Consider the following 14,645-nt stretch of genomic DNA (forward strand, 5'->3'; position numbering starts at 1 on the left):
TCAAAATACTGGTGGGAGATCACATATTTTAGTGTTCTCAGACACAGAGCCCCTACCTCTGCATACATAAAACATCCAGGAGAGGACTTTGCTTAGAACTTTTTTTCTTGGTATGTACAGAGAACATTCTTTAAGTGGAAGGGCATTCAGAAATGCAATTCCTTCCCCGCAGTCTGGTGTCATGCAGCTTATCTACTATGTGATTTTGCTAAGCATGCTCAGACTCAGTCAAGTACAGAATGCACCTTACTACGAACGGGCACATAACTTGTATGCAGACGGGAAGGCAGATGATCCTCTTTGGTTCCTCATATTCATACATGATATGTAAGCCCAAATCTAAAGGGCTTCATCTTGGAAGCATAAGGCCCTAGAAGAAAGAGTTCCATAATAGGAACTATCCAGCTGCTTACCTTTCCACCAGCAATGGTGAAATCACAGCAAGAGATGTTGTAAGTAATATCTTCGCTCGCTTGTTTTTCAACTGCAGAGAGGGGAATCTTTGTCCAGCTAGTTAAAGAAGGTGACATTTGGGCCATAGAGTATGAAATTGTTCTCAGTTGCTTATTATCTGTGGAACATAAAGCAATATAGAAATGTAAAAGCTATTGAACAAAACCGATCTATATTAAAAACAACAAAAAAAGTCAACTTCACTTCCTTGAGTTTTTTTTAAAGGCTGACATTAAACAATTACTCCTTTACTCAAGGTACATAAGAACATTTGGGATCAGACCCTAGGATCCATCGAGTCCACTATCTTGCTTTCCATGTTGGCAAGTAGGGAATAAAGCAATAGCCCTCTCCCACAGAACTGCCCTCAGTTCCCCATCACGACTAACAGGCATTCACAGAACCATCCTCTGTGCATTTGTCTAATATACTTTTGAAGCCACCTAAGCTTGTGGTCAATCATCACAGAGAGAGAGAGAGAGAGAGAGAGAGAGAGAGAGAGAGAGAGAGAGTAAGCTCAGTTGTCGTGCACGCGGGACAGGGCCTTCTCTGTTGCTGCCCCCAGACTCTGGAATGCTGTCCCGGTGGCTATTCGCTCCTCAGTCTCCATCACAGCTTTTAGAAAGAGTGTAAAATCTTGGCTTTTTGCCCAGGCTTTTATTTGATTGTCTCTGCTGCTGCTCTTTGTACTCTGTATTGCTTTTATGCTTTTGTTTTAAATTTTTAATCAGATTTGTTTTATATTTTTAGCTTAATATTTTAATTGTGTCTTTTTTACAATCTTGTTTTTAAATTTTGCTGTAAACCGCCTTGGGATTGTTTTACTGAAAGGCAGTATATAAATTTAACAATATATACATACATAAGCGAGCACGCAAGCAAGCAAGTTAGTACTGTGTAGTTGCTGCACCGATCTGATGCCATTTCCCAGCCCATAAACAGCACCTCACACCCACATGATCTCTTGTATGCTGGTTTCTGGACAACAGTCGTACAGTAGGTGGACAGAAGCACCATGTGACCCATGTGGGTTTGCTTCGTGTGCATGCCCACAAGCATGGAGTGGCAGCCATCAAGAAATATCGAATTAAAAAACCTTTTCTGCTCTTGCTAATGATCTAGTGGCTAAAATTTGATGTGTTACAGGGTAACTTTTCCCCTCACTTAAAGCTGGATACCATTCTTGAATGTTACTGTCTCATGAAAGAGACAGCCCTTGCATTAGGCAAGGTGGAGCAGTCACTTCAGGCCACAAATTACTGGGGAGCCAACAGGGCAGTGAGATGCCCTGCACTGTCACCACCACAGCAGGTCTTTGGACCCAATTTGACCCTTATAAACTTTGAAAGGAGCACATCCCCTCACCTTCCAAGCAAAGCTTGCAAGAAGCACCAAGAGAGAGAGGCTGCCTTCTCCCACTCCCCTGCACCTCTTTCAACGGGTTGCTTTTGAAAGGCGGCTGGCCTACATCAGTAGTGTGGGGCGGGGCAACATTTTGTGCCTCCCCTCAGGCACTGCAGTACCTTGGGCTGCTTCTGGGAACATGACCACAGCTTCCCTGTTACATTATGGCAAAAGAGCTGCCATGTGGTGGGCTGTGAGATATTTGAAAGAGGCCAAGCAGAGGGAGCAGGAAAAGACCCCTCGCCTCACCAGAGCAGCCATGTTCTTGCATTCTCTTATACATACATATACAAAACTGGAACACTGAATCCCAATTTGTCCAGAGCCCTCTGAGACATAAGAACCCTGCTGGATCAGGCCCAAGGCCCATCTAGTCCTGTAGCCTCTTTCACATAGTGGCCCACCAGATGCCTCTGAGAAGCCCACAGGCAAGAGGTGAAAGCATACCCTCTTTCCTGCTGTTGCTCCCCTTCAACTGGTGTTCAGAGGCATCTTGCCTCTGAGGCTGGAGGTGGCCTATAGCCAACAGACTAGTATCCATTGATAGACCTGTTCTCCATGAATTTGTTTAAGCCCCTTTTAAAACCATCCAAGCTGGTGGCCATCACCACATCCCGTAGCAGAGAATTACACAGTTTAATTATGCACTATGTGAAAAAATACTCCTTTTGTCAGTCCTAAATTTCCTGGCAATCAGTTTCATGGGATGACTCCTGGTTCTAATGTTGTGAGAGAGGGAGAGAAATCTCTTTCTCTCCACACTATACATAAATCTATAGACTTCTATCATGTCTCCCCTTAGTCACCTTTGTCTAAACTAAAAATCCCCAGTTGTTGTAGCCTTGCTTCATAAGAAAGGTGCTCTAGGCCTCTGATCATCTTAGTTGCCCTCTTCTGCATCTTTTCCAGTTCTACAATGTCCTTTTTGAGATACGGTGACCAGAACCGTATACAGTACTCCACCATATGATCAGTATAAAGGCATTATAATAATAGCAGTTTTATTTTCAGTTCCCTTCCTAATGATCCCTAACCTGGAATTTGCCTTTTTCACAGCTCCTGCACACTAAGTCAACACTTTCATCAAGCTGTCCACCACAACCCCAAGATCCCTCTCCTGCTCAGTCACTGACAACTCAGATCCCATCAGTGGATATGTAAAGTTGGGGTTTTCTGCCCCTATGTGTGCCACTTTACACTTACTGACATTGAACCACATTTGCCATTTTGTTGCCTGCTTACCCAGTTTGTAGAGATCCTTTTGGAGCTCCTCACAATCTGTTTTGGATTTCACTTCACTATCCTAAATAGTTTAGTGTCATCTGCAAATTTGGCCACCTCACTGCTTACCCCAACTTCTAGATCATTTATGAACAAGCTAAAGAATACTGGTCCCAGTACAGATTCTTGGGGACCCCGTGTCCTACTTCCCTCAATTGCGAAAAATGTCCATTAATTCCTACGCTCTGTTTCCTGTCCTTTAACCAGTAACCAATCCACACATGAACCTGCTTTCTTATGCCATGACTGCTAAGTTTACTTAAGAGCCTTTGGTGGGGAACTTGGTCAAAAGCTTGTTATGTTTCAGCTTCTGCCATGTAAGAGCTATTCTCAATGGTGTACACACTAAGATGAATGGTCCACTGTCACCATAGACTGATTCTACTCACATTCAATCATGCTATGGACTGGAACAGTTTCCTTTTCTTGCTCTGTTGCTGCATAGGCAAACTGTCTTGCCATTTGTCTCTCTCGCATTCTGAAACAAAAAAATAGACATGGCATGAACTCTGCATTTCCTGCTTCTGCTCAAGTTTGATGCTTTTGGAGAGATAGCAGAAGTAGCTGCAACTTTAGCTAGTTACAGAAAAGATGGGGATGAGGCTGTCGCTCAGTGGTGCCATGCTTTACAAGAAAAAGGCCCCCACTTTAATTCCTGGCATCTCCTGGAGCGACTCCTGTCGTCTTGAAACTCTGGAGGGCTGTGGCAGTCAGTGTAGACAATACTGAGCTATATGGACCAATGACCATATGCTCAAGCTGCTTTTCCACTACAGACTGCTCCCTCCCAAAGTGAATTTCCAGTAACATAAGCAACCATCAAAGTTTGGCTAAATGTATTTGCATGCAACATTTAGCTAGGCACTATGGAATTGGGCCAGAGCTTCCGAATTGGAAGTTGGAAAGCTCATAAGAACATAAGAAGAGCCTGGATGGATCATGCCAAAGCCTGCATCCTGTTTCACACAGTGGCCCACCAGATGCCTCTGGGAAACTCACAGGCAAGAGATGAAGGCATGCCCCGTCTCCTGATACTGAGCCCCTGCAACTGGTATTCAGAGGCATCCCGCCTCTGAACTTGGGTGCTTTCCAGATTAGACCCTGCAGCTGGGTCACATAGGATCTCAGCAGTGTGCTTTCACACTTCCTGCATTGTGACACTACAGTCCCTACGCAGAGAGCAGGGTGCTGTTTGCATTGCTAATGCCTTGTCTCGAATTTAATCACTGCAATATAGAGCTAGGACGTCATATATCCGGCATAAGGAAGTTGCTGGCTTTTTTCGGGGTCGTTAGTTGCTGCTCTCCCTGCTGTTTACGTTTTTAATGCGACTTTCCTGAATGGAGGCATTTTGCTGCTCTTGAGCAACTAGTCCGGAAAGTGCCTAGTCTGGAGGCAGCCTAGAGCCATCAAGACTAATAGCTACTGATAGGCTTGTCCTCCATGAATTTGTTTAAACCCCTTTTAAAGCCTCCCCAGCTGGAAGCCATCACCACATCCCACGGCAGATAATTCCATAGGTTATGTGTCATAAGTTTCCTGGCAATCAGTTTCATGGGATGACCCGTGTTTTTAGTGTTGTGAGAGAGGAAGAAGAACTTCTCCCTATCTATTCTCTCCACACAAGGCATAATTTTATACACCTCTATCATGTCTCCCCTTGCCTTTTTTAAAACTAAAAAGCCCCAAATGTTTTAGTCTTACCTTGTAAGGAAGGTGCTCTAGGCCCCCAATCATCACCTTTTCCAGTTCTGTGATATCCTTTTTGATTTATTACGAATTTCAAAGCTCCCCACCCCCCACTCGCTTGAACCTCTTTCCTTTTAGCAGCTTCAAGTTCTGTTTTGTATTGCTGCTGGCTTGCCCCAAAGTTACGCATGTGTTCCCGATAATAATTTAGCAAGCAAATGCCGATGATGAACCAGCCTGCAGTACCTCTGGCGGGCTTTTTCCTTGGCTTGTTCCCTCTCAGCCTTGCTTCCGTGTGCCTTATGAGGGGCAATAGCAATCTGCTCCAAGTCTTGCTTTGCATAGCGCCTTCTTTCATTCACAAGGAACTCATGCAGATCTCTGCAGTGCTGGCAACAGAAAAGCTGGAAAGCACAGTCCTGCTGTTACCCGAGGATATGGTAGCCCTTGGCTTTGTGTCGTTACAACTGTGTGAGAATTACTTACAGGTCCATAGTCTGCTAATTCCTCTAGGCTTTCAAATGAAGGAATGTCTCGCAGTGGGCTGCCACAGTACTGGCAAGTCGCTTGATAGTCCCGTTCGATCTGCAAAGAAGGAATGGGGCAGAGTTTTGAAAATATGCGTAATCATCATGCAGGAAAAAAGCCATCTACTTATTCTTATGCATTTTCCTAATTCTTGAATGGCAAAGTTGAAAAATCTCCTTGTCCTACCCAATATGCTTAAACAGGTCAAAGTTCAGGGGGATTTTTGGCGGGGGTTGGGGACAGGAATGCAAAGGCTACCTTTTTAGACTGGCTTATGGAGAATAGTGATTGTTTTATTCTTTTTAATCTTGCTGCTATTTTATTTCTGTTGGCTTTAAAAATTGTATTTGCGCATTTGCAATTGATTTTGTATAAGATCGTCTCTCTCAATTTTGTAAGTTGCCTCAAGGTTTGGAGGAAGTGAGATATACCCCTGCTAACTTGGCAATCTAAGAGGTATCTTTTAACGTGGTGGTCCTCTTTATTTGGGGGGGGGAGTAATTAGCCCTATCCGCCCCCAACACAGTACCTCCAGTAACTGTTGCTGCTGTCTGTCTTGTGTTTCTTTTTAGATTGTGTGCCCTTTGGGGACAGGGATCCATCTTATTTATGTATTATTTCTCTGTTTAAACCACCCTGAGCCATTTTTGGAAGGGTAGTATAGAAATCAATCAAACAAACAAACAAACAAATAAATAAATGATAAAATATGCACTTCTAAATCTATGACTTCAGCATAGTCAGTCTTCTTTCACATCAGCATGTACATTTATGAGCATTATATCAGCTGGCTTATGAGAATAGAGGCGGCCTATGAGAATAAAACTTTAAAAATATAAAACCAAAACTTAAACCCAAATCAAAATTACAGAATCAACGGGAAATCTCAGCAAAAAACCACGGCAGAATAGCATCTCCACAGGACACTAAAACCCCAAATCAGACAGGCACAAAGGCCTTTTTAAAAGATTTTGACTTGGTACCTAAAGGAGCAGAAGGTCAGAGCCTGGCAGGCTCCCCTGGCAAGGGCATTCTATAAGGCTGGTACCACCACTGAAAAGACCCTGCTCCTAGTCAATGCCTGCCAGACCTTATTCAGTGGTGTGTGTGTGTGCAGCGCAGGGCCTCAGATGTTAAACAGAATGCATGTTGGTGTAAATACAGGAGTAAAGGGTTCTTACAGTACACAAATCCCAAACTATTTAGGGCTCTCAAGAGCCAGCATCTTGAATTGGGCCCGGAAACAAATAGGCAATCAGTGCAGACCATAAAGTCTGAAGTGATACACCTCCAAGCCCAAACCACCCAGCATTCTGCACCAGCTGGAAGTTTCTAAACACTTTTCAAAGGCAGTCCTATGTAGAGCATGTTACAATGGTCAAGACTGGAAGTCACTAAAATATGAATGACTCTGGCTGGGTCCGACTTCTCTAGGGAAGGACACAGTCGGCACACCAAAGAAAACACTCCAAGCCATTGCCACCACCTGACCATCCAAAAGTTGGGCTGGATCAAGGCGCACCCTCCAAGGTGCAACCTAATACATCACATATTCAGCCAAACAGACAACTGCAGGGAATAACTGTAACATGTGACTTGACGTGTTGCATAACATCTGAGCCCAGTCACAAGTCAATCTACTATCACCACAAATATTTATATACCAAGCAAAAGTTTCAGCAAAAATTCTCAAAGCAGCTTACACAGAAAAATATAAATTACAACGGATATTTATATACCGCTTTCAACAAAAGTTCCCAAAGCGGTTTACATAGATATAAACAAACAAACAAACAAACAATGTTATTTATTTAAATTTAAATAGTTTTTAATTAATTAATTAATTAATTAATTGGAACAAGATGGTTCCAATTAATTCCAAAAATGGTTCCAAAAGGATGGTTCCAAAAGGGCTCACTCTAAAAAGAAGTACAAGGAAACCAGCAACAGCCACTGGAGGGATGCTGTGGTGGGTTGGATAGGGCCAGTTGCTCTCCCCCTGCTAAATAAGAGCATCACCACATTAAGAGGCATCCTTTTTGTTCTGTTAGCAGGGGCCTGTGAGTATAAGAAGAGAAAACAAAGCCAAACAATTGATTTGACACCATTCACTTTTGTCCAAGTGAATTAAACGACACAGATAGATTGGAAGGGCCCCAGAGAGAGGTGTACCAAGCTTATAGTGGGCCCTTGAACAAAAAAGTGAAGATGGGTCTCTGCCCTCCTCACCGCCTTTTTCTTCAGAGAGGCATGAGAGGGAAAGCAAAGAGCAAGTTGTCACCAGGCCTGCTTTAGGATTATTTCACCAAGCATAATGGTGCTACGGTTTTATCTACCTGGACATAAATTGTCCAAAAAGACATGCTAAAGTTCACAGCAAGTATGCAGATATGCCCCCCCCCCTTAAGTTACCATGAATTTTAAATGATGCAACAAAATGAGCTACCACTTGGCTTTGTTAAGGAAAGTAGCAGCAGTTCAATACTCTGCCAAGGTGAATGATCAGCAGGGGGCAATGTTAAGGTTGCTGGGATTGGCATTACTGATCTAAAAGCTCAAGTGACAAAGCTCTGCACTGCATTTGCTTATTATGCACTGCACAGCTGCAAGGAGAGAGGAAACCCTCACTGCACATAAAAGTGTTGGAAGTTAAAGGACTTTGCGCTGTCTCTTGTCTCAGACAGTGGAGGACAGACTAGTAAGTCAGAGGGCTAGAGGGTCAAGACACTGGTCATCCCTTCTCCACTGCTCTGATACTATCCCTTTGAAATTGCTAATCTCAGGGATTAACTTCCTTCCTCTCTCTCTCTCTTCCCTACCTGCCCTTCTACCTTGCAACATGGCAAGCCTCTCCCTGCACCATGTGTGCAGAGAAGATGCAGAATCCATTTGCATCCAGCTAGATAGGTAGATTAGAGATCCTAACTCCTCACTTTCCTATCTAGAATGGAGTTCTTTAATAAATGCCTTATATATTGATTTGAAACTATGAATTGGCTCCAAGCTACTTTACTCTCAGCATACACGCATGCCTAACTAAATTCCGCTGTGTTGTGCCTCTGTGCACTCTGCTATAATGAGAAAGGGATTCTCTCACCACAGAGAATTTCCAACAAAAAGGAAGATGGAGGACTGGTAAAGATATGGTGAGGCTGAAGGGCTAGCTAGAGATGGCCACATGGGCAGAGAGAGAGAAATACTGTTTTCTTGCTGGTTGCTTGTCTGTAGAATAGTTTCTGAAGGAAAAGCACACACACTGGCTCACCTTGGTACTTCACAAACAGTTGCTCATTGTCTTAAAGACATAGCAAGCTTCTTGATATTGTTAACACAGCAATGCACATTAGAAACAAATTGTATTTAGCAGAAAATGTCAATGCGGTCCTAAGACTATCTGCTTAGAAGTAAGCCCAATGGCAACCATTTATAGTCATAGCCCCAATCATGCTAACTAGAGCCTTTCTCCCCAGTTTTTGCTTATTTTTGACTTGTGTATCTCCCTGAAGCCACCTAGTGGCGCAGTGAGGAAATGACTTGATTAGCAAGCCAGAGGTTGCTGGTTCAAATCCCTGCTGGTATGTTTCCCAGACCATGGGAGACACCTATATCGGGAAGCAGCAATATAGGAAGATGCTGAAAGGCATCATCTCATACTGCGCGGGAGATGGCAATGGTAAACCCCTCCTGTATTCTACCACAGACAACCACAGGGCTCTGTGGATTGCCAGGAGTTGACACCGACTCGACGGCACACTTTATATCTCCCTCCTGGTTGGGGCTTCTTGTTAAGGGATGTTGGGTGGGAGCTGTCACTACCTCCACTGTGCCCCTTCCCAGCGGTAGTTCCCTTCTCCCACCCTCCCCACTGGCCAATAAATCTGCTCCTAAAGGCCTCTGTGTCATGCCAGGTTCTTTGGGATGAAGCCCATTAGCCAATGGAGGACAAGACATCAGCTCCTCCTTTTCCCACACTCCCCACGGCCAATGGGAATGTCCCTCGGAGGCCTCATGATGACAGAGGCTTCTGGGGGATGCTCCCATTTGCATATGTGGGTATGGTGCTGGGCAAAGCAGTGATGGTGCGAGTCCCTCAGCTGACACTACTGCTACCACCAGGACTGGGGACATTAGGATTGGCCCAACTGGGCGGGTCCTCTGGACCCTTGGCCAGCATCTGACCTAGCTAACCTCTGATACCTCTTGTGTAAGAAACACTTAACTTTGTCCCTGCAGTGCTAGATATTTTATGGCTACTTGATACTCTCTACCACTTAACTGAGGAAAATAAATACAGGAATTTTATATTAAAAGGGGGATTTATAGCATCACAACAAAACTGAATAAGCAAGCTACTTTCTGTGAGTTATTTTATTTATTTGTTTATTTATTCTGGCTATAACCTAGATTCACCTTTTTGGTATTCAGCTATATTGGTGCACAATCCAGTGCCAAAGATAAGAACTTCTAAAGTCCAATGGATTTCAATAGGAGCCTTAAATACATGCTTAGCTCTCTCTCATACACACATGGAAATCCGTGAGACATACAGCACAATACTGTGCACGTTATTCGAAAATATGTCCGACCGTTCAATGGGGCTTACTCTCTAGTCAGTATGTTTAGGAGTGGAGTAGCCTTAGAAGTGTTTACATTGGCTGGATCCTGCACTAAATGTTTATTCCACAGAACACCTCCCTGCCCAAAATACAAGCATGTTCAGCAGTCCAGAATTCTACACACAATAGCCAAGTTGTGATATCCAGCTCCCAAATGAAATCAGACAGAACTGTGTGTCCCAGAAGAAGGAGAGCTGGCAGACATCTTCAGTATTGCTTAAGAATTCAATACAAACCTGTACATATAATTAGGCAGAAAGGTACTGTACACATTAAAGCACCGGTAGAACATATAGTACTTTAGGTAATCAATCAGATGTTTATGCAGTACAAAGTAACTCTTCCTTACTTATAGGTAATGATATTCCTAAATTCCAGTTATTTTTCAGACAAGTCAGGTAGATTAGATGTGACACAATTATAGACCACCTGTTGGTAGCAATGAGGGAAAATAAGAAATTTGGTGATTTTATAAGAGGCAAACACGCCTTCCATATTTCAGAATATTGTTCTTCTTTTCACCAAATTTCACATCAAGAGGAAGAGACATAAGGGAGGGGATTGCACTCAACATCAGCAAATACAGCTCTGGCAGATTCTTATCTTTCCAATAATATTGGGTATGTATCCACCTGATATTAGCAAAATGTTTGTTTGCAGGGCCAGCCCTAGGAGAAACAGCATCCATGGGCAAGAGGTGCCTTCAGTGCCCAACCTTGGGTTAGTTTATCAGAGTTGCCAAATAGTGTGCCCTGTGCTGACTGCAAAACCTAGTAGTATAAAAGGCCCTCCTGCTTTTTCCCAGGCTTTCCCAGTAATGCCCATGAAAAGGGCCCAGAGCTACCTCTCAGTAACTTGCTGCTTTGGTGCCAGTGCCCTCCTGCTCCAGTGCTGGGATCCCACTGAAGTCTCCCAAGCCTCCTCCTTCAGTCTCCCTCCCTCTTCCTCCCTCGCCCACTACAGATAATACACTAAACAGACAGCAAGCCATCAAGCTCAGCTTGGCACCCCTTCAGGTAGGTGCCCTGGGCAACCGCCTAGCTCACCCACCCCCAAGGCTGACCCTGGTAGCTTGCAGTGGATTTTCACCAGAATGCACATGGAGCATTTTCACTCATGAACAGGGATCTTCCAAACTTGATTTTCCAAAAACAGGAGGGAGGAAGAGAGGTTTTTATTTATCTGTCTATCATATTTATATACCGCCTGGTATGTACACAATTTAAAACAACAAACAGAAAACAGAGTAAAAACAAAACTATTTCACAGATTAAAAAATTAAAACAATTTCACAGAATTAAAAAAAACAGTTTTAAAGTTAATTTCAGTTAAAAACATGAGAAATCAAGGGACTGGGTCTCATGATCAGTGAGACCCGGATCAGCAGGGTGCGAGGGAGAGCAGGCTAAGCCCGCTCTCCCTGCACACGAGTGGGGAGGGAGCCCTGGGCAGCTGGATCAGCCACCCACACGATTGCCGGCTCCGTGACGGAGCCGGCGGGGTATGGGGAGCTTGGAGGCCATGTGGTCCCTGGAAGCCCCAGTAATCCCTGCATGAGTGCAGGGAGGGAGACCCTGGGGGAGGGGGGACCCCCAGAGCCGGGAGGTGGCTTTTCGCCTCCCCTCTGGGGGTCTACTCGAAAGTAGCCATGGCGCGGAGCCACGCCGCAGCTACTCACGATCAGATTGCCCGAGTTTGCGGAGTGCTCACTCCGCAAACCCGGGCTAAGGAGAGGGGTACTTGAGCGGGTTACCCACTCTAGAACCACCGGGCTCGCAGCCGAGCCCGGTGGTTCTCACGATCAGCAAAAATCGGGCTAGCGGAAGCTAGCCTGATTTTTGCTGATAGTGAGAATAACCCCAAGGTGTGTTTTCACACACAGGCTTTGTCTTCAAAATCCCTAGACATATTTTAAAGAAACCAACTTTGGCTTCAAAGAAGAGAGTATGGTCATTAATATAAAACATACAATCTGGCGAGAAAAATTCTGAGGGTGCAGGGCAATTGAAGCATCCAAGGAACAGGTGTCTTTTCCCAGTCCACTAACCTAATTTTTCCAAGTCAGTAGAGTTGATTTCTTCAAATCCTTCAAATCCCTCAAGTTCTTGGAATGATCTTTGCATCCTACCTGTAGTCCTATTTTTTTTACTGGAATGCTTGATGTTACATGGCTGTGCAACAGGACCACTAAATCTGTCCATAGTCTTTGCCGGTCTCTCTTACCAACCCAGTCTTGTTCATCTCGGTTAGCATCACTGACAGCTTGAAGACAAGAGTCTTGTTTTCCTTTTACTTTCTAAAAGGATTACAGGTAACTATAAATGATCCAATTTGCTCTTCCATTAGGGATCTTAGAGCCATCTGGCTTCTGGAAAGCTTGAGAGGTAGCAGTGCAGGCAAGATTCTTCCCTATATGTTCCTGGAGTAAATTTGCTTCTGGACACTAAATAGCTGCAACTCCTCCACACTTCCCCCAGTTTATTTTATCTGAGGCATTCTTCTAGACTTCTTATGTTGCTTATTGAAGGCAATCTATACCTTAAAAATAGCATGAAAACTGGGAAAAGGCTACAGTGCAAATCTTCTTCCTTACCTGATGGGCCTCTTCTCACAATCCGTGAGAAGGCCTCTCAGGCAGGCTGAAGGGAAGGAGGGTTAAACCTACCTTCCCTGCAGACATTTGTACTGGGATGTGCCACCACATGTTACACACACACCCCCGGAGCATTATGGGAATCTCCCCTCCCCTCCCCGAGTATGCCAGCCGCGTCTGCAAGCAGCTGCAGCTGACACATGAGCAAAAAAAGGCTAAGGGAGCGCTCAATCCCTTAACCTCATTTTAAAGGATGAAGAAATAGGAGGGTTTGCCACTGTGTAGGTTCACATGTGTGTGCAAAACCAGACTGGGCTTCCTTAGCTCGGTTTTGCACACCCGTGTTAAAAGCCTCGCTAGCTTTCTACAAGCGGGGAGTTTTTGACATGGGGGGACATTCCAACTTGCTAGCCTGGTAAATTTCTAGAAAGGCCACACCATATGCTTTTCCAGAAAACATACAGTAAGCCTCATACTACACATTATGCATTATTGTGTGATACTTTTTCTTGATTCTTTTATTTCAAGGAAAACACCCATGGGAAGCTGGGAACTTGAGTGAAGGACCAATAGTGTGGGGGAAAGGCCGGCCAAACTCTTAAATCTCTGAAGGAAGGATACCAGCAAAGAAACGATTATGTTCAAAAAATCATTTACTTTGATTGGATATTAGAAAACCAAGACATTGTGGCTGAGGATGATGGGAGTTGTAGTCCAACAACATCTTGGGACCTGAGGTTAAAAACACCTGCTGTAATGAGCAAATGATCAACCAGCCCATGGAATCAACCATCTAGCAGATCAGAATTAGAAGCAGCAAGGAGATCGCACCTACCCAAAGGGCTTTAGGAAAGGAAGAACTACCTCATTATTACAGAACAAACCATGAAGACAAATAAAAACAAAGATCATTGGGGTCTGCAAGATACAATAGATATATCATGACACATTATTTTATCCACACACCCTGAGTTATATAGACACTGAATGAAAAGAGCCTCACCGCTATCTCCAAGTCTTTTCTTGAGGATTCCCGTCTGTATGCTAGAATAGTTGGTGGCCCAACACTGGAAAGGGTGTGCAGCGATTCTTGAAACAGCTTTAAGAAGTCTTCTTTAAACTTTTTTTTTTAAAGGGGAGATAATGCACAGTAAGAGACCATTCCAGTTCAGCTATTTTACCCAGAGTATCCCCATTGGGTCACTCCAGTTATGGATTGGTTGCAAGGGGCAGGGGTTGGGACAGAGGCGGGAACTAGATGAGAATATATGTAAACAATACGTGTAGAGACCACAAGCGATCAATACCTCCATGTCGCACAAAATCTCTAAACTGCTGAGGTCTTGGGACAGGACAGCATAGATATCTAAACATCAACAATGAGAACGTTAGGATATCAGTATATTATTGCTTTTTAATCTGAATCTTAGTACATGTCCAAATGTCACTTAGGGCCAAACTAGATATGACATTAAATGCATCATTGTCTAATTAAAGGTTTGTCTTTACTCTAAAGCAGGGCTACTCAACTTCGGCCCTCATGGCTTACAACTCCCATCATCCCTGACTACTGGCCATTGTGGCTGCAGCTGTAGTCCAAAAGCAGCTGGCAGGCTGAAGTTGAGTAGCCCTGCTCTAAAGTAACAGCTGCTCAGGGCCCCAAGTCAGAATGGGACTGCAGCATGGAAGTAGGAGAAATTTAACCTTTAACTTTTGCACCATTTTCCTACTGAATATCATCCCCACCACCACCACCACACCTGAGGCTAAAATGCCATTATAGCAAAAGGGACTTTCAAGGTTAGACAGCCACTTTGGGAGCATTTTCAACAGGAAATGGCACAGAAATAAATGTGTAAATGGAAAAATAAATTTGAAATTGCAGGATGGGTTCTGTACCTGTGAGTAAGGGCTACAACCTGCCACTGCTGAGGGCAAGCTGAAGTGTCTACCTTGCCAGCATAACCCTTGCTAACTTGGCAAAGAGTCACCTTCTAACATGGCGATTCTCTTTTTTTAGCAGGGGGAGAGTAACTGGCTCTATCCACCCACAGCACAGTACCTCCAGTGACTGTTGCTGG

At 44.2% G+C, this 14,645-nt stretch overlaps 1 protein-coding gene across 9 annotated transcripts in view; it reads right to left on the minus strand.

The window, feature by feature from the left end:
• ERICH6 (glutamate rich 6) overlaps window positions 1-14,645 on the minus strand; it is a 50,318-nt gene that overhangs the window by 9,717 nt on the left and 25,956 nt on the right. For all 9 annotated transcript variants that reach the window (XM_053311215.1, XM_053311218.1, XM_053311219.1 and 6 more), the window contains 6 exons: window positions 13,872-13,930; window positions 13,568-13,684; window positions 5,314-5,412; window positions 5,074-5,231; window positions 3,528-3,616; window positions 414-571 (listed from right to left, as the gene is read on the minus strand). In XM_053311215.1, coding sequence (XP_053167190.1) covers window positions 414-571; window positions 3,528-3,616; window positions 5,074-5,231; window positions 5,314-5,412; window positions 13,568-13,684; window positions 13,872-13,930 — 680 coding nt within the window. The remainder of the gene's footprint in view (window positions 1-413; window positions 572-3,527; window positions 3,617-5,073; window positions 5,232-5,313; window positions 5,413-13,567; window positions 13,685-13,871; window positions 13,931-14,645) is intronic.

The sequence above is a fragment of the Hemicordylus capensis genome, chromosome 3 (genome assembly GCF_027244095.1).
Source record: "Hemicordylus capensis ecotype Gifberg chromosome 3, rHemCap1.1.pri, whole genome shotgun sequence".
Classification (NCBI taxonomy): Eukaryota; Metazoa; Chordata; class Lepidosauria; order Squamata; family Cordylidae; genus Hemicordylus; species Hemicordylus capensis.